Source organism: Dreissena polymorpha, chromosome 2 (genome assembly GCF_020536995.1).
Source record: "Dreissena polymorpha isolate Duluth1 chromosome 2, UMN_Dpol_1.0, whole genome shotgun sequence".
NCBI lineage: Eukaryota > Metazoa > Mollusca > Bivalvia > Myida > Dreissenidae > Dreissena > Dreissena polymorpha.
In genome coordinates this window covers 28,233,877-28,252,815 of record NC_068356.1, presented here as the reverse complement: position 1 = coordinate 28,252,815, position 18,939 = coordinate 28,233,877, and the positions used below count along the sequence as shown (strand labels likewise).

The 18,939-nt window shown below is 37.2% G+C and overlaps 1 protein-coding gene across 1 annotated transcript in view; it reads left to right on the top strand.

The window, feature by feature from the left end:
- LOC127869627 (ribonuclease H2 subunit B-like) overlaps positions 1 to 14,584 on the top strand; it is a 35,327-nt gene extending 20,743 nt beyond the window's left edge. Inside the window, exons 4-11 of the mRNA XM_052412284.1 lie at positions 344 to 417; positions 2,410 to 2,524; positions 4,811 to 4,875; positions 8,608 to 8,698; positions 10,581 to 10,662; positions 11,270 to 11,324; positions 11,492 to 11,602; positions 12,568 to 14,584. Of these exons, the coding sequence (XP_052268244.1) occupies positions 344 to 417; positions 2,410 to 2,524; positions 4,811 to 4,875; positions 8,608 to 8,698; positions 10,581 to 10,662; positions 11,270 to 11,324; positions 11,492 to 11,602; positions 12,568 to 12,663 (689 nt within the window). The 3' untranslated portion in view covers positions 12,664 to 14,584. The remainder of the gene's footprint in view (positions 1 to 343; positions 418 to 2,409; positions 2,525 to 4,810; positions 4,876 to 8,607; positions 8,699 to 10,580; positions 10,663 to 11,269; positions 11,325 to 11,491; positions 11,603 to 12,567) is intronic.
- The last annotated feature ends 4,355 nt before the right edge of the window (positions 14,585 to 18,939 follow it).

Genomic DNA, 18,939 nt, shown 5'->3' with positions numbered 1-18,939 from the left:
GAGTGATCTTCAGTTAAACTTATGTATCATACATGCCTTATCCATTTCATTGTGTATTTCTTGTACAACATTGTTCATTATAGATGGCAGTATGTACATCACCACTCCAGTTGACTGTGTATTTCTTGTGCAACATTGTTCATTATAGTTGGCAGTATGTACATCACCACTCCAGTTGACTGTGTATTTCTTGTGCAACATTGTTCATTATAGATGGCAGTATGTACATCACCACTCCAGTTGACTGTGTTTTTCTTGTACAACATTGTTCATTATAGATGGCAGTATGTACATCACCACTCCTGTTGACTGTGTATTTCTTGTACAACATTGTTCATTATAGATGGCAGTATGTACATCACCACTCCTGTTGACTGTGTATTTCTTGCTCTACCATATCTTATTAAGGCTGCTCAGGTAAACAATGTTTATATGTTTAAATCCTTTCCCCATGAGAAGCAAAGTAGAAATGGCATAAAACCAGAACAGCTTGCTAATAACTCACAGTCTGTTCAGGTTTTATGCTGTTTGCTGCTCATCAGTAACTACGGGTTGGAAATGAAGCCTTTAAAACTTGAATTAAGTAAGAAAGGTATTTCATTAAATGTAACTTTCTAAGAGACTACAAATTTGTCAAAATTCGTATCAAAGTGGTAAAGGGATAAAAGGACTTGTTGGCATATTTTTGTACTTATTGTGATGTCAGTATGTCAATTTTAGCGAAACAAATTTACAGGTACAATATGAATTATTATATTGTTTAGAACAAAGGTAAATCCATGTTCACATTTGCAGCTGATGGGTTACTCCTAAACAATACATAATACATAATATATTACTCTGTTTATAATATTATTTCTCTAAATTCCTGAGATTTGGTAAGCTGCAACCAAAAAAAGGAATTGTCAATTAAGGTTGCTTGAGGCAGTGTTCTCTTTTTAGCACACCTGAGCACAATGTGCTCATGGTGAGCTTTTGTGATAGCCTTTGTCTGTAGTGGGTTAGGCTGCATCAACATTTGCATTGTTAACATTGTAGAGGCCACATTTATTGTTTGATCTTCATAAAATTGAAAAACATGGCCGCCATGGGGCAGTGCATTTTTCCTAATATAGCTATACATTTCAACACCATTATTTCGAAGTCGTCGGGACTGTTAAAAAAACTTCAGATTGACGATAATTCAAAATAAACATTTGACCGAAGACTTTTTTGATTCTGTAAAAATAAAACGTTGTAGAATTCGCATGGTTCGGTTACACGCTTACTGAAAAGCGTAAACTAGTCAGATAGCAATAGATTTTCACTTGTAACAAACGGAGGAATAAATGATTCTTTTTCTTGTTTCTATTTTTGTCTAATTACACAACATATAAAATATAACGAATATCACAAATGATCAGACATACATACATATGAATACATTTTTGGAAATGAATTACAATTTTTTTTTAACTAATACACGATGTCTCTCTGAACACTGGCGTTCTACAGATGACAAGGTGTAAATATGGGCTTTTGACGCGCCACGACAAAGGTGTGAAATTACGCTCAGTATTTTGCAGTTTTGACTTCGGATTAAAGATTGATAATTAGGTGCGAATAATAGTGTTGGGACCAAATGAATCACTTCGAATTAACGATTTCTTCGGTTTAACGAAGTTCGGATTAACAATGAAATTTTACATTAAACAAAGAAGAACCAAACTCGGGACCCGAAAAATACTTCGAAATAACGGTGCCTTCGGATTATGGGTGTTCGAAATAACTGTGTTGAAGTGTATATGGCTTTAGTAAAACCTTGTTAACACTCTAGAGGCCATATTTATTGTCTGAACTTTATAAAACTTAGTTAGATTTGTCCCAATGATATCTTAGAAAAGTTCAAAAATGGTTTGGTTGATTGAAAAACATGACCACATGGCTTTAGTAAAAACTTGTTAACACTCTAAGAGTCACATTTATAGTCCAATCTTCATGAAACTTGGTCAGAACATTAAATTTGTTCTAATTATATCTTGGATGTGTTCGAAAATGGTTCTGGTCTATTGAAAAAAGTTTTCGCAAGGGAGTGGGGAATTTATCCTTATATTGCTATAGTAAAACCTTGTTAGAGCTCTAAAAGTTACATTTATTGTTCACTTCTCATGAAAGTTGGTCAGAACATTTGTGCTTACGACATCTTAGGCTGCACAGAACAGGTCAGTTTCTTTGTATATCAGGTGAGCGACTTTGGACCTTTCGGGCCCTCTTGTTTGTATGAATTTGTCAAATCAGTATTCTGCCTTGTCTGCAATCGTAAAGAATTTAGGTTTGTCTTCTCTTATAAAGTTAAATGCTTTAACTGTCTATTCATTTGCTCTATCATTTCTTTTTATGTCATATCATTGTTATATCTCTCGTCTACAGACGGGCAAGTTTATGACGCTTGACCAGATTATCACAGACGATGATTATGCAGAATGTCGGAGATTGGTGACAGCCTGTGAGAGGTGTGACCTTCATCTTGTAACCGATGTCAAAGGTAAATGGTCATGGTCATATTGTTGAAACTAGGGATGTAGAAGTCTCAAAATATGTTGGAAATTGCCATGGACAAAGTTTAAAAGGGGGGTGGGGTAATTAAAAATAAAAAACCAGCACACCATGCATGATTTTTAAAATGTTTGCCAATTAACAAAATCATTATTTCAAAAAGTTGTCATAAATTCAATAATGAATGTGTACACAATATTTAAATAAGCTAATTAACTCTGATGACAAAGAAAAATATTAAAATATCATTACATTTATTGATAACTATCAATTACAATTAAATTGTGTTGGTTTAAATTGCTGTGCTTTCAAGACATATTATACTACTACCGAAGGAGGGCAAATAGTGATCGGACTGTCCGTCCGTCTGTTCGTCCGTCCTTCTGTCCGTCACACTTTGCGTTTAGGTTTCGAAAATTGCTCATAAATTCTGTCGCTTCAGATGGCAATTTCATATTTGGCATGCATGTGTATATGGACAAAGCCTTTCCATGCGCACACAAATTTTGACCCCTGTAACCTTAACTTTGAACTTAGGGCCCACATTTAGGTTTTCGAAATCTGCGTTTAGGTTTCGAAAAAAGCTCATGACTTCTATCAAGCGTTTATAGGGGGCGTACCATCCTATGGTGACAGCTCTTGTTTATTTTTTTTTTACTTGAAATTTAAATTATCTAAGGTAGAAAATATTTTAATAAGTCCACTAAAATGACTGTGATACTAAACATTAGAGCTGCAAACGATTCACCAACAGCAAGATTCGATTTCGATTTTATACAGTCCGATACCAATTGTTTCGATTCGATTCATCTTGCAACCTAGTTTTATCATATATTCACTTTCCTGCCGCAAAATAAACATTTCTGTTCAAATGTGTTGCATACCTAGATATCCTGGGCATTTGTGTGTTTGTTAGATATAGTTTGGTTCGTTCAACAATGTTTCAAAAACTGTTGAAAGTGGGTTAAATTAACATGTGTAAGAAATATTTAGCAATAAATGGCATTTTTCTGACAAACTATGTCAATATTTCAATAAAACACACAAGAAAGAATAGCAAATTAGGAACTCAATATTAATATCAATAAACTTCTTACTAGAAGATTGTGTTGACTACACAATAATATAATAAATAAATAAATAATAATAAGGCTGGCGACTTGAGTAGTTGCACTGGTGCTACCTCCTGCTAAATCAAAGTTATGTTTGCGTTTGACATGTTGCATTAGATTAGTGGTTGAGCCGGACTTAAGGTACGTCACGTCCGTGAAGCACAGTTTACATGTAGCTTTATCGGGAGGGCTACCATCCCGAAACCCAAAAAACTGCCACACTTGATTTTAGCTTCTTAGGCACATCTGATAATTTCAATTTGTCGGCCACAACTTTTTCAGCCATATTGACGCTTTTTCCTAAAGAAGACCGTAACACGCTTATTGATTGGATGACTAAAGTAATAAGTAACCAATCGCGCGCGTGGTAATTATAGGTAAAGATAAAACCTATACCTTCCTGTATCAAATAGTCAGAGTACAGCGCGCTTTACGTATCTATGTCCATATGTTAAAGAATCGAATTGAATTTGGTAGGGTTGGTATCCTAATCGAATCGACGCATTTAAAACCGATTTTTGATGCATCGGATCGAATCGTTGCACCTCTACTAAACATGAAGTCATATTGAAAGAAAATCATGTGACTGTAATCTTTTTTATTAAAAACTCCAAACATTGTTGCATTATTATTGAATGAATCTTTAAATTTACAAGTAGGCATGGTTTTCCCACTTGCCTATTTACACAATATATAGTGAAAGCTTAGGATCATATGAAATTTTAAGCTGGTTAGTTTGTAAGGAAAATGATCCCATCTATTTTGAGATAAAGAGATCAAAGGTGAAGTTCACAGGGGTATTCAATATAAAAAACTTTGATGTTTGCACATATGAGCTTGGAAAACTTTATGCATGTCATGTCGTCCCAGATTAGCCATTTCAGTCCGCACCTTATCAGGGACGACTCTTTCAGCTTTGATGGATTTTTTTTGTTTAAATGAAGTATTCTCTTAGGGCTTAATCCAGTTTAGGCAGAAAGTGTCGTCCTTAATTAGCCTGTGCAGACTGCTCAGCCTTATCTTGGATGACACTTTAGGCACATGCATTGGGCCCTGTTTTCTCAGAGAGCGGCTCATATAGATGATTTGCCTGCATGTAATCGAAGGAGGATGGGTAGGTTACATACAAGTCTTGTATTTCCTATGTTGCTTTCTTCCCTCAGGTGGTGATGATCTGAAGGCATACAAATACAACGAGGAGAAGACATTGTCTTGGTTGAAACGTAAGGTAGGATAATTAGGTCACGATAAATATAGTAAGGAACGTTTCTCCTTTTAGATGTAGGGTAGGGCTTTTTTTGCTGATTGTGTAGCTGTTATTTCGCTATAACCCCAATTGCAAAAAATATATGTTTTCCCAAATCCAGTCATAAAATTCCCAATTGATGGTTTAACTTTTGGATGCTTAAAGACACCCTGCCATACTCTGGGTTACATTTTATGCCCCTGGTAGGGTGGCATATAGCAGTCATACTGTCTGTCCATAAGTTTGTCAGTCCGTAGGCATCCCTTTTGTTTTTATGCTCCCCGAAATATTTTCGGTGGAGCATATAGTTGCCAGTTTGTAGTTTCTTACTTCCTTCCTTCCGTCACACTTTTTGTTACAGTTTCTCATAGCACCTTCAATACTTTACCAATCTCTTACATATTTGGCATGTAGGTACCTTGCATGATCCTCTACCTTTTGATGAGGATTGAGGTCTCTGGGGTCAAGGTCACCGAGGCTAATAATAGATTTTTCCATCACACTTTTGTTACAGTTTCTCATAGCACCTTCAATACTTTACTGATCTCTTTCATATGTGGCATGTAGGTACATTGCATGGACCTCTACCTTTTGATGAGGTTTATGGTCACTGGGGTCAAGGTCACCGAGGCTAATAATAGATTTTTCCGTCACACTTATTAGAGTTTCTCATAGCACCTTCAATACTTTACCGTTATATTTCATATTTTCCATGTAGGTACCTTGCATAAACCTCTACCGTTTGATGGGGTTTGAGGTCACTGAGGTCACCGAGGCTAATTATGATTGTTTAGGTGTTTATTAACACATAGATTGACAAAGCGCATCATCGGGGAGCATCCATCAGTTTCACTGATATTCTTGTTTTAAACGCAGATATTAACTTGATTTTTGGTATGTGTGTCTTCTTATATGACATACAGATCAATAATTATTATGTTTTGTGCGGTTCATCGATTATTGACAACTTATGGGCTTTTTATGCCCCAGATCGAATGATTGGGGTTATATTGTTTTTGGCCTGTCTGTCTGTCCATCATTCTGTCTCCAATAAATTGTGCAATATTGAAGATAGCTACGTGATATTTGGCATTCATGTGTATCTCATGGAGCTTCACATTTTGAGTGGTGGAAGGTCAAGGTCATCCTTCATGGTCAAAGGTCAAATATATGGCTTCAAAGCAGCGTTATTCTGTCCCAAAACTTTAACCTTGGTCATAACTTTTACAATATTGAAGATAGCAACTTGATATTTGGCATGCATATATATTTAATGGAGCTGGACATTTTGAGTGGTGAAAGGTCAAGGTCATCCTTCAAGGTCAAAGATTAAATATATGGCTTCAAAGCGTTGCAATAGGGGGCATTGTGTTTCTGACAAACCCATCTCTTGTTTTTGTAAAGTAGCACTTTCCCCAGTGTTTTTTTTACCATTTCTGGAACGGTGCCGGGTCACTTTTGATTGAGAAAAAAAAGCTTGTTTTGTTTACTAATCTTGGGAAATTAAAGTTGTTGATTTTATGCCTGCAAACACTGTAAATGTTTAATATTATATCTTCTAAGGTTGAACATACAGAGCTGGATTTGGAGATAATTGACATGTTTCGACTTATTTAAGAATTTTTTTTTTTTTAAACTTTAAATTGGGAATTGTAGGTCCCCTTTGAAAAAAAAAGATACTTTTTTCATTGTGAATGGGTCCCCTACCGGACCAAAATTTGAACGAAAAAAAAAGACTGTTTCTGGAATTTATTTGGAAACCTTTTCAGATACTGTCCTTGTTTTTTTATTGTGAGTCTACCTTCATGACTCAAATATCAAGTTCATGTTTTGTTCAGGTCCATTGATTTTTAGCTAGGCTGTTTTCAGAGAAAACCCTAGGTATTGTCATAGCCAGCTCATCGTGTAGTGTCGTGTCCGTCGTCGTGTCCGCAGTCCGCGTCATACTAAAACCTTAACATTTTGTTAAGGTTTTGAACATTGGCTCTAAAATCAAAGTGCTTCCACCTACAACTTTTAAACTTCATATGAAGCTGCACCTTGATGAGTTCTACATGCCAAACCCATTTTTGGGTCACTAGGTCAAAGGTCAATGTAACTGTGACCTTCTAAAAAAAAAAAAAATTCTGACAAGCTTTCATTTATTATGCCCCCCTTCGAAGAAGAGGGGGGTATTTTGCTTTGCTCATGTCGGTCTGTCGGTCGGTCTCTCGGTCGGTCCATCCACCAGGTGGTTGTCAGACGATAATTCAAGAACGCTTGGGCCTAGGATCATGAAACTTCATAGGTACATTGATCATGACTCGCAGATGACCCCTATAGATTTTTAGGTCACTAGGTCAAAGGTCAAGGTCATGGTGACCGGAAATAGTAAAATGGTTTTTGAATGATAACTCAAGAACGCATACGCCTTAGGATCATGAAACTTCATGGGTAGATTGATCATGACTTGCAGATGACCCCTATTGATTTTAAGGTCACTAGGTCAAAGGTCAAGGTCACGGTGACCCGAAATAGTAAAATGGTTTCCGGATGATAACTCAAGAATTCATATGCCTAGGATCATGAAACTTCATGGGTAGATTGATCATAACTCGCAGATGACCCCTATTGATTTTGAGGTCACTAGATCAAAGGTCAAGGTCACGGTGACCCAAAATAGTAAAATGGTTTTCGGATGATAACTCGAGAACGCATACACTAGGATCATGAAACTTCATAGGTAGATTGATCATGACTTGCAGATGACCCCCTATTGATGTTGAGGTCACAAGATCAAAGGTCAATGTCACGGTGACCAGAAATAGTAAAATGATTTTCGGATGATAACTCAAGAACGCTTTTGCCTAGGATCATGACACTTCATAGGTACATTGATCGTGACTCGCGGATGACCCCTATTGATTTTTCATGTCACTAGGTCAAAGGTCAAGGTCACAGTGACAAAAATCGTATTCACCACATGGCTGCCACTACAACGGACAGCCCATATGGGAGAATGCATGTTTGATTAAAAAATGCACCCGCAGCCGAGCATTGGCACCCGTTATGCGGTGCTCTTGTTATTAAGTAACAGGCCTTGGACTTAACATTTTTCTTTAAAACAGCTGCTGTGCGGCTTCAAAGCCCAGTAGGGGGCATTGTGTTTTACAAACACAGCTCTTGTTAGTATATTTCTGTACCCCCCCTGCAGTATACTTAATAGTACCCGGGATACTTTTAAGTAGTACCAGAGCCGACAGTGACCAATGAAGCAACATTAACCATGTCTTCCATAAAAAGGAAAGGTTCTAATCCTATAATCATCAAACTTAGTGATTATTTTTGTGAACATAAATTTTGGGCCTAGTGAAGTGACATTGACATCTTGGCACACTTGTAGCTACCAGGTATTCTAAATTTTAGTACTAGTAAGATGATGTTGCAATACTTTAATAATATCATCGTTTAACCCTTTACTGCTCAGAAGCAAAGTGAAAATGGCTATATGCAACCAGCATTAAACCAGAACAGCCTGAAAGTAAATTGCAGAATCAGGTCTTATGTTGTTTGCTGCTGATTGGAATCACAGGGTTGGAAATGATAGCTTTAAAAGTTGAATCGAGTAAGAAAGGTGTTAAATTTTATTTAATTTTCTAAAGTAATACAAATGTGTCAAAGTGTGCATCTGAGTGGAACAGCATTTAAAACTATATTAGCATGGTTTGATTGTAGACAGAACGGCTCAGCACAGAGCTCTCAGACAAGAATGTGTTTGTTGGGTTGGCCAAAGCAGCTGATCTTGTCCACAGCAGGGCATCTCCAGGTACTAGATATATGATCAGGGCATTTTGCCTGTCTTAAAGATGCCACCTTTGGCACCTCTATTTGTGAAAAAACGAGTCACAAACTTTTTAAAAATGTACAAAATTGATACAAAAACTCTTTAAAATTTGATTCACAAACTTACCGAAATTGTGAACATTTGAGTTGCGAACTCATCAAACTTGAAAAGACTTCCATTAACTAAGAAGGAAAAAAGCATTTATAATTATTATGAAGGAATTTGTCTATCTGAAACTTAACGTCTGAAAATGTGAAGTTACATTGTTTTTCAGGTAGTTTAAAGTGTTATTTAAGGAATTTTAACGAATGGTTTGCATCTTTTTAGCTGTGTTTATTGTCATTTGGTGGCATTTCAAACGTTTACTACAAAACCGTGGCTCTTGACTTAACCTGCCTGACGCACACTAAAGAAATAAATAGAAAATATAATTTTTACTAAACACTTCACTTAACAGCAATTGTATTATTGACATCTGCCATTGTTTCCATCTTTAAAAAGTACCGATAAATGGCACTTACCTGAAAAAAATCCCAAAATGAGGGAAAGTTGTGTCTGTTTTGTTCCAAAATTGCCTTATGAGCAAGTGAAGACAATTTGTAAGTTGTGTGTAACCATGAGCACCTTTCTTGATTAAATAATATTTTGATTAAAAAGGTTGTAATATCAAGCTATTTCCATAGATTTGGCAGAAGACTTTTGATTTTTGTAACTTCATAGCAATGCTTTTGTAAATAAATGAGTTACAAAGAAGCAAGTACTACACAAACTCAACAACAAGAGTTTTGTGGTAATTTTTATGCCCCCCTTCAAGAAGAGGGGGGTATATTGCTTGCTCATGTCGGTCGGTTCTGTCGGTATGTCAGTCTGTCGGTCACGTCCACCAGGTGGTTGTCAGACGATAACTCAAGAACGCTTGGGCCTAGGATCATGAAACTTCATAGGTACATTGATCATGACTCGCAGATGACCCCTATTGATTTTGAGGTCACTAGGTCAAAGGTCAAGGTAACGGTGACCCGAAATAGTAAAATGGTTTTTGAATGATAACTCAAGAACGCATACGCCTAGGATCATGAAACTTCATGGGTAGATTGATCAGGACTCGCAGATGACCCTATTGATTTTCAGGTCACTAGGTCAAAGGTCAAGGTCACAGTGACAAAAAACGTCTTCACACAATGGCTGCCACTACAACAGACAGCCCATATGGGGGGCATGCATGTTTTTACAAACAGCCCTTGTTCAGGTTAGGTCACTGTGGAACCTAAAAGTTAAAACTTGTCTAACCTTCGCAATTTATTTGTTATAACATTATGATAATGTCATGTTCAAGAGATATTACAACTTATTGTGTATGTTCTTTGTAACATTTTGTTCTATGCACCATCTGTAATACATTACGGCCTGCCATTGAAAGAATAGTTTAATGGATTTGTGGATTTTAGTACCAACCAATATTTGTATTTGCATGGGTATTAGTCGCTTAAGCCTTTTCTCCACTCAGAAACAAAATGAAAATGCCTATGTGCAAACAGCATAAAACCAGAACAGCCTTTGAGTATCTCGCAGTCTGTTCAGGTTTTATGCTGTTTGCTGCTCATCAGTATCTAGGGGTTGAAATGAAGCCTTTAAAACTTGAATCAAGTAAGAAAGGTCTTAAATTAAAGTTAACTTTCTAAGGGACTACAAACACTTCAAAATACGTATCTAAGTGGTAAAGGGTTAATTGGACAGAATACTAGAAGTGCTCCATACACACAATATGTATATTGCATTATCCAAATGATGAGTTATTCTCAAATGTTCTGATAAAGACATCCTAAAATGCAATGATCTTGCAGTCAATAAATTCATTTTCCAGAGGAGTACCTTCGCTATGCCCATGGCATGGTCTCAGACTACCTATCCATAGATATGGCGAACAGTTTACGGGAGCATCTCGGGTAAGTCTTCAGTGTCACGGCAAAACTAGCGTAGTGTAGCAAACTAGTACAATTACCGACTTCCCCATCAATTAGAGCTACGCTCTGGGAAATCTGGGCTTAATGTATGTGCGTAAATAGTTTTTCTAGATAAGCCTGTGCAGTTCACACAGTCTTATCTGGGTAAACACTTCCTCTTTTAGTGTTTTTTTGTTTGTTTAAGGAATTCTCTTTATTGAGAAAATCCACTTAAGGCGTCAAGTGTTGTCTCTGAGTAGGCTGTGAAGTCCACACGACCTACGCACATGCATTAAGCCCAGTTTTCCCAGAAGCAGGCTCAGATGTATTTGTAGGCAGCCTGCTAGAAATGTGTTAACAGGCATCATGGCCATTGTCATGCTTTACTATTAATTGACCTTGCACAGCCAATTAACTAAATTTGGGTAAACTCCAAGCCCATGCGTTGCTTAAACTGGACTTCCATAGATGCTTAATTAATTAACAAAAAACTGCTCATTGGTTAGTAATTTTGGGAAGCAATTGATAAGATTTTGCTTCCTATCCTTCTGTAAACATTGGCGCCAAATACTGTCCTCCATTTCTTATCCACTTTAATATTTGTGTTCAGTATTCCGGCTGTTCTGGAGAAGAGACCGTCTGATGCCAACAACCCCCCTGCCAAGGTCAGTACTGGCAAAAATTTAATTTCTCCAGAACCTTATTGCCCCTATTCTCGCAACCAGTAAACTTTCCGATTCCAAATTCTTTTGTGTGTTTGGTATTAAGATATCATATGTATTTGTAATATTATTTCTTATCTAATTTTTAATGCCAATTGTTTCAATGTAAGTTTGAGTACACTCAATTTCTAGTGTTGCTTTGCAGAGAGTTTAAACTTGAGGATATGAAACCATCCGAAGACTACAGTCAGAATTGGAAGCAAGAAACAAAAGAAAACAAGGTTTCAGATTTTGTCACATAAATGAGCTTAGCTCTGAGAAAAAGGGCTTAATGCATGTGGGTAAAGTTTTGTTTTAGATAGCCTGTGCAGTCCACGCAGACTTGGGATTAAAACCTCTCAATCTAATGTCTTGTGATTAAAACCCCTCAAGCTCATGTCTTGTGATTAAAACCACTCAAGCTCATGTCTTGTGATAAAAATTCCTCGAGACAGTGCCTGTGTGATGAATTCCCTCGAGATAATGCCTTGTGATTAAAATCCCTCGAGATAATGCCTTATGATCCAAATCCCTCGAGATATGCCTTGTGATTAAATATCCCTTGAGATAATGCCTTCTGTATTAAATTCCCTCGAGATAATGCCTTCTGATCCAAATCCCTCGAGATAATGCCTTATGATTAAAATCCCTCGAGATAATGCCTTCTGATTAACATTTCCTCGAGATATGCCTTGTGATTAAAATCCCTTGAGATAATGCCTTCTGATTAAATCCCTTGAGATAATGCCTTCTTATTAAAATCCCTCGAGATAATGCCTTCTGATTAAAATCTCTCAAGCTAATGCCTTTTGAGTAAAATCCCTCTAGCTACATGTAATGCCTTTTGATTAAAGTTCCTCAAGCTAATGCCTTCTGATTAAAATACCTCATGCTAATGCCTTTTTGATTAAATACCTCATGCTTATGCCTGATAAAAAAGATCTCATGCTAATGCCTTCTTATATAAATACCTCATGCTTATGCCTTCTGATAAAAAGACCTCATGCTAATGCCTTTTATATAAATACTCATGCTTATGCCTTCTGATTAAAATCTCTGGAGATAATGCCTTCTGATTAAAATCTCTTGAAATGATTCCTTCTGATTAAAATCCCTCGAGATAATACAACGTGATATAATTCCCTTGCATGACATGATCAACAATAATCAAAAATGTATTTTAAAATGCGTGTCAATGTTTTTTCAGGCTAAGCAGACGGCTGCTCAGAAGAAGTTGGACAAAGTGGACAAGTCTGGGATGAAAAGCATGATGAGCTTCTTCTCTCCAAAGCAGAAATCTTAGAATATGAGAGGGCTTTTCATAAAGATTATCATCTCTGAAAATAGGACTTAATGCATGTGCGTAAACTTTCGTCCTAGCCTGTGCTTTTATGTTTTGTTTTTATGCCCCCGGTAGGGTGGCATATAGCAGTTTAACTGTCCGTCAGTAAGTCAGTATGTCAGTCTGTCCGTTTGTCCGAAAACTTTCATGGTCATAACTTTTTCAATATTTAACATAGCAACTTGATTTGGCATGCATGTGCATCTCATGGAGCTGCACATTTTGAGTGGTGAAAGGTGAATGTCAAGGTCATCCTTCAAGGTCAAATGTCAAATATTCCCAGAAAACTTTAACATTGGCCATAACTTTTTCACTATTGAAGATAGCAACTTTATATTTGGCATGCATGTGTATCTCCTGGAGCTGAACCATTTTGAGTGGTGAAAGGTCAAGGTCATCCTTCAAGGTCAAAGATTAAACAAAAAATTCATTTCTCCAATCAATCTCTACTTCTCATGGAGCTGCACATTTTGAGTGGTGAAAGGTCAAGGTCATTCTTCAAGGTCAAAGATATGGCTTCAAAGCGGCGCAATAGGGGGCATTGTGTTTCTGACAAACACATCTCTTGTTTGTTTGTTTTAAAGGAAGTAATTTCTGAGAGAAAATCAAGTTGAGGCGGAAGGTGTGGTTCCTGATTTACTGTTTGGACTGCACAATTGGGACTGGGACACTTAACACACGTGCATGAAGCCCAGCTTTCTCACGACGCTAGAAATGTAGCTCACAAACATTGCTAGTAACATGACACCGACTTTTGTATATGAATATATTTGAGAAAAAAGCTAATAGTTTTTTTAGGATATAATGCTTAATATGGATTGTGGTCCATCGCCCTCATTATGGTGTTTATTAGTTATAGCCCATGCCAACATTGCATGGATGGGGTATGCTAGTTTCGTTTGGATGTTGTTTTCCGGACTGTGATTTCTTGTCTACAGCATATCTTGTAAGTATTTGAGGCATCTTCACAAAAACAGGTAGGGAGATCTCATTGAGGGGTGTGCAGTGCATAAAAACAATAACTTTTGCTCCCCAATTTTTAGAGTTATTGCCCATTGTTAATGTGTACTTTAATTTTGTTAGCAGTATGTCTTGCCCTTTGTCTATTTATTACATTTATAGCATGAATGGGACAAATCTTGCAAACAATTGGTGGTAACTTGACATTAACTTTCCAGTACTGGAACCGAATTTGAAGGCCTTTGCAAACAGTTTGGATCCCGATGAGACGCCACAGAACGTGGCGTCTCATCAGGATCCAAAATGTTTGCGATTCTGATAGTATTCTTTGAAAAAAATTGAAGAAAAAGAAAATGCTAATTTTAGAAATTCAGCAGACGACATTTTAGCAGACGACAAATTTCCCAGCATGCAAAGGGTTAATAAGTGGATATAGCTCTGTGATGGGAAGTGGTATTCACAAGAGTAATAACTTTTGCTTTCATAATTTCCCAGTACTTGTCCTGTGCATATATTTTCATGCTGAAATTGTGTCCAGGGCAATTCTCGACAACAAAATATGATATGAAGACAAAACTTCATAGGTGTGCAGAATGCAATGTTAAGAACCAGTTCTTTAAACCTAAAGCCTAAAATTCCTTTTCTGTCTATAGAAAACTCTACAAGCAATTTTAAAATGAACGTGATTCTGTGCAAGATCTGTTTGCTGGAATTGTTTGTGTAGTTAGTGATGTTATTAGGAAAACATTGTGCTACTATTGATGTGTTCACTTTATTATTTTACAGTCATGGGTGTTTGTCAATATTTATAAATAATTACAGAAAACAAGCACCACATTGTGTTAGAATGAACTTAATGAATATATGAGCTGTGTCGAAGAAAATTGTTGATTTGTATTAAATGACAAATTGGTAGTTAAAATAGTGTTCTGCTTCAAGTAACAGGTTTATTAACAAGAGGGCCATGATGGCCCTAGTTGGCTCACCTGAGAGGTGTCGGTTCATTCAATCTTTACCAAACGTCAAACTTGACCTAGATATTGTTCAGACAAACATCCTGGTCAACTTTCATCATTGTTGAACCAAAACTCTGGCATATGGAGTGTTTTTGTTTTGTAAGATTTGTCCTGGTGACCTATATTGCGAGTTGACCCCCCTTACCAAACATCAAACTTTGCTTACAAAAACAAATATTATGACCAAGATTCATAAAATCTGAAACAAAATTGTGACCTCTAGAGTGTTTACAAGGATTTTGTATAATATAATGAAAATTTGGACTATGTAAGGGCAGTAGTAATTATGGCATTAATTATGTGATATATTAAAACCAATCTTGTACCAAGTTTCATGATGATTGGGCAAAAAAATGTGATTTCTAGAGTGTTCTCAAGCTTTTAGCTCACCTGATTGCTCAGGTGAGCTTTTGTGACTGGTCTTTGTCCGTCTTCCGTCTGTCCGTCATCCATATTTGGTTGTAAACACTCAAGAGGCCACATTTCATGTCCGATCTTCATGAAACTTGGTCAGAAGATTGTCCCAATGATATCTCGATCAAGTTGGAAACTGGGTCATGCTGGGTCAAAAACTAGATCATTAGGTCAAAAAAAGAAAAACCTTGTAAACACTGTAGAAGTCACATTTCATGCCCAATCTTCATGTAATTTTGTCAAAATGTTTGCCTTAATGATATGTTGTTAAGTTCAAAAGTGTTCCGGTCCGTGAAAAAACATGGCCGCCAGTGGGCGGGGCAGTTTTCCTTATTTGGCTATAGAGAAACCTGTAAACACCCTATAAGTCACAATGTTTGCCTAATCATCATGAAAGTTGGTCAAAACATGGGTTTTATTAGCTTCACTGGCCAGAGGCCAGCGGGGCTTATGTCATGGTCATGTGTCCGTGTTCTTTTTGTGCGTGCGTGCGTCCGTCTGTGCGTTAACTTTTTCTTTAACATCTTCTACTCCTAAACTACTGGTCCAATTCTGATGAAATTTCTCAGGAATGTTCCTGGAGTGAACCTCTTCCAAATTTGTTCAAATTATGCTCCTAGGGTCAAATTTGACCCTGCCCTGGAAGGTCAAAAATTGAATATTTGCTTATATAAGGCCTATTTTGTGAAAACTTTAAAAATCTTCTTGTCCATAACCTTTGGGTCTAGGGCTACCAAATTTGGTATGTAGTGACATCTTATAGTCCTCTACCAAGTTCTTCAAATATGCCCCTGGGGTCAAATTTGACCCTGCCCCGGGGCTAAAAAATATAAAAATTTGCTAATATAAGGCCTATTTTGTGAAAACTTTAAAAATCTTCTTGTCCAAAACCATTGGGCCTAGGGCTACCAAATTTTGTATGTAGTGAAATCTTATAGTCCTCTACCAAGTTTCATCAAATTATGCCCCTGGGTCAAAAAATTGAAATTTGCTTATAAAAGGCCTATTTTGTGAAAACTTTAAAAATCTTCTTGTCCATAACCATTGGGCCTAGGGCTACCGTATTTGGTATGTAGTGACATATTATAGTCCTCTACCAAGTTTCTTCGAAATTATGCCCCTTGGGTCAAATTTGACCCTGCCCCGGGGGTCAAAAAATTGAAAATTTGCTTATATAAGGCCTATTTTGTGAAAACTTTAGAAATCTTCTTGTCCATAACCATAGGGCCTAGGGCTACCAAATTTGGTATGTAGTGACATCTTATAGTCCTCTACCAAGTTTTTTCAAATTATGCCCCTGGGGTCAAATTTGACCCTGCCCTGGGGGGTCAAAATGTTGAAAATTTGCTTATATAAGGCCTTTTTGTGCAAACTTAAAAAATCTTCTTGTCCATAACCATTGGGCCTAGGGCTACCAAATTAGTATGTAGTGACATCTTATAGTCTTCGACCAAGTTTCTTCAAATAATGCCCTGGGGTCAAATTTGAACCCCTGCCCCGAGGGGTCAAAAAATTGAAAATTTGCTTATATAAGCCCTGTTTTGTGCAAACTTTAAAAATCTTCTTGTCCATAACCCTATGGCATAGAGCTACCAAATTGGTATGTAATGACATCTCATAGTCCTATACCAAGTTTGTTCAAATTAAGCCCTGGATCAAATTGGACCGTTCCCCAGGGGTCACAAAATTGAACATATGCTTATATTGGGCCCATTTTGTGCAAACTTTAAAAATCTTCTTGTCCATTACTATTGGGCCTATTCTACCAAATTCGGTATGTAGTAACATCTAATAGGTCACTACTTAGTTTATTCAAATTATGCCCCTGGGGACAAATTTTACCCTGCCCGGGGTTCACAAAAATGACATATGCTTAAATAATGCCTATTTTGTGAAAACTTTAAAAAATCTTCTTGTTCATAATTATAGAGCCTATGGCTACTAAATTTGGCATGTAGTGATATCTAATAGTCCTCTCCCAAATTTGTCATGACTCACAGATTACCCCCTATTGATTTTTAGGTAACTAGGTCAAAAGTGACCCGAAATAGTTAAAATGGTTTCCGGATGATAACTCAAGAACGCTTATGCCTAGGATCATGGAAACTTCATAGGTACATTGATCATGACTCGCAGATGATCCTATTGATTTTCAGGTCACTGGGTCAAAGGTCAAGGTCATGGTGACCAGAAACAGTAAAATGGTGTCCGGATGATACTCAAGAATGCTTATGCCTAGGATCATGAAACTTCATAGGTACATTGATCATGACTCGCAGATGACACCTATTGATTTTTAGGTCACTTGGTCAAAAATCAAGGTCACGGTGACCGAAATAGTAAAATGGTTTTTGGATGATAACTCAAGAAGTCTTATGCCTAGGATCCAAAACTTCTTAGGTACGTTGATCATGACTCGCAGATGAGCCCTATTGTTTTTCAGGTCAAAGGTCAAGGTCACGGTGACTCAACTTAGAAAAATGGTTTCCGAATGATACTCAAGAAGGCTTACACCTATGATCATGAAACTAAATAGGTACATGATCACGACTCGCAGATGACCCTTATTGACGTTCAGGTAACTAGGTTAAAGGTCAAGGCACAGTGACTTTACACAGTAAAATGGTTTCCGGACGATAACTCAAGAAAGCTAATACGCCTAGGATCATGAAAACTTCATAGGTACATTGATCATGACTCGCAGATGACTCCTATGTTTTTTAGGTCACTAGGTCAAAGGTCAAGGTCACAGTGCCAAATAACGTATTCACACAATGGCTGCCAAATACAACTGACAGCCCATATGCATGGGGATTATCTTTTTCTGCCAACCACAGTAATGAATTCCAATGATGATGTGGGAATGAAAGTATAAATATAGATTGTTAAATGTATTAATTATTATATCCATTTGATTGATCAATTTTTCCTTATAATAATTTTAGTTAAATTAATCGACATTATAATTATTTTCGCAACATAGGTCTTATTCATAAATAGTGGTAAAATATCCCATTTGCATTTCAATTTGAATGGATTATGTATGGTATTTCTACCTTTGTTTCCTCCCGTAGCGTCATGATTAAAGCATCACGAAAGAGCAACCAGCATTATTTACATCGGCAGAAATGCATAAACTCTCAAAAGTTATGGGCGCTGTTAAAGTTTTGGAACAGACGAACGAACGAACGGACGGACAGACAGACTGATGGACGACCAGACCGACTGCTGACAAACAGACAGTTCAAAAACTATATGCCACCTTCAGGGGCATAAAAAAGTTATGGCGAAAGTAAAGTTTTCGGACGGACCGACAGATGCCCATTATTTGACCTTGAAGGCTGACCTTGACCTTCCACCTTTCAGAATGTGCAGCACCATCGGATACATATGCATGCCCAAATAACAAGTTGCTATCTTCAATATTGAAAAAATGATGGCCAGTGTTAAAGTTTTCGGACAGACGGACAGACGCCATATATTTGACATTGGACCTTGAAGGATACCCTTGGCCTTTACCTTTCACTACTCAAAATGTGCAGCTTCTGAGATACACATGCATGCCAAATATTAAGTTGCTATATTGAATATTGAAAAATGTTTTGGTCTCCTAGTTTTCGGACGGACGGACTGACATGACGGACAGACAGTTCAACTGCTATATGCCACCCTACGGGGGCATACAAAAAATCAAATTGATGTTAAACATGTGAATGTATAAAGCTGTAATCCCGCCGTCGTTCCACCAGGGGACTCGTACCTCACTTTATGCATTGCTTTCCAACCCGCAAGGTCGTTTGCAGTCAGTTGCGGAAATCGCTATATACCGTAAACGCTATTGCTTAAA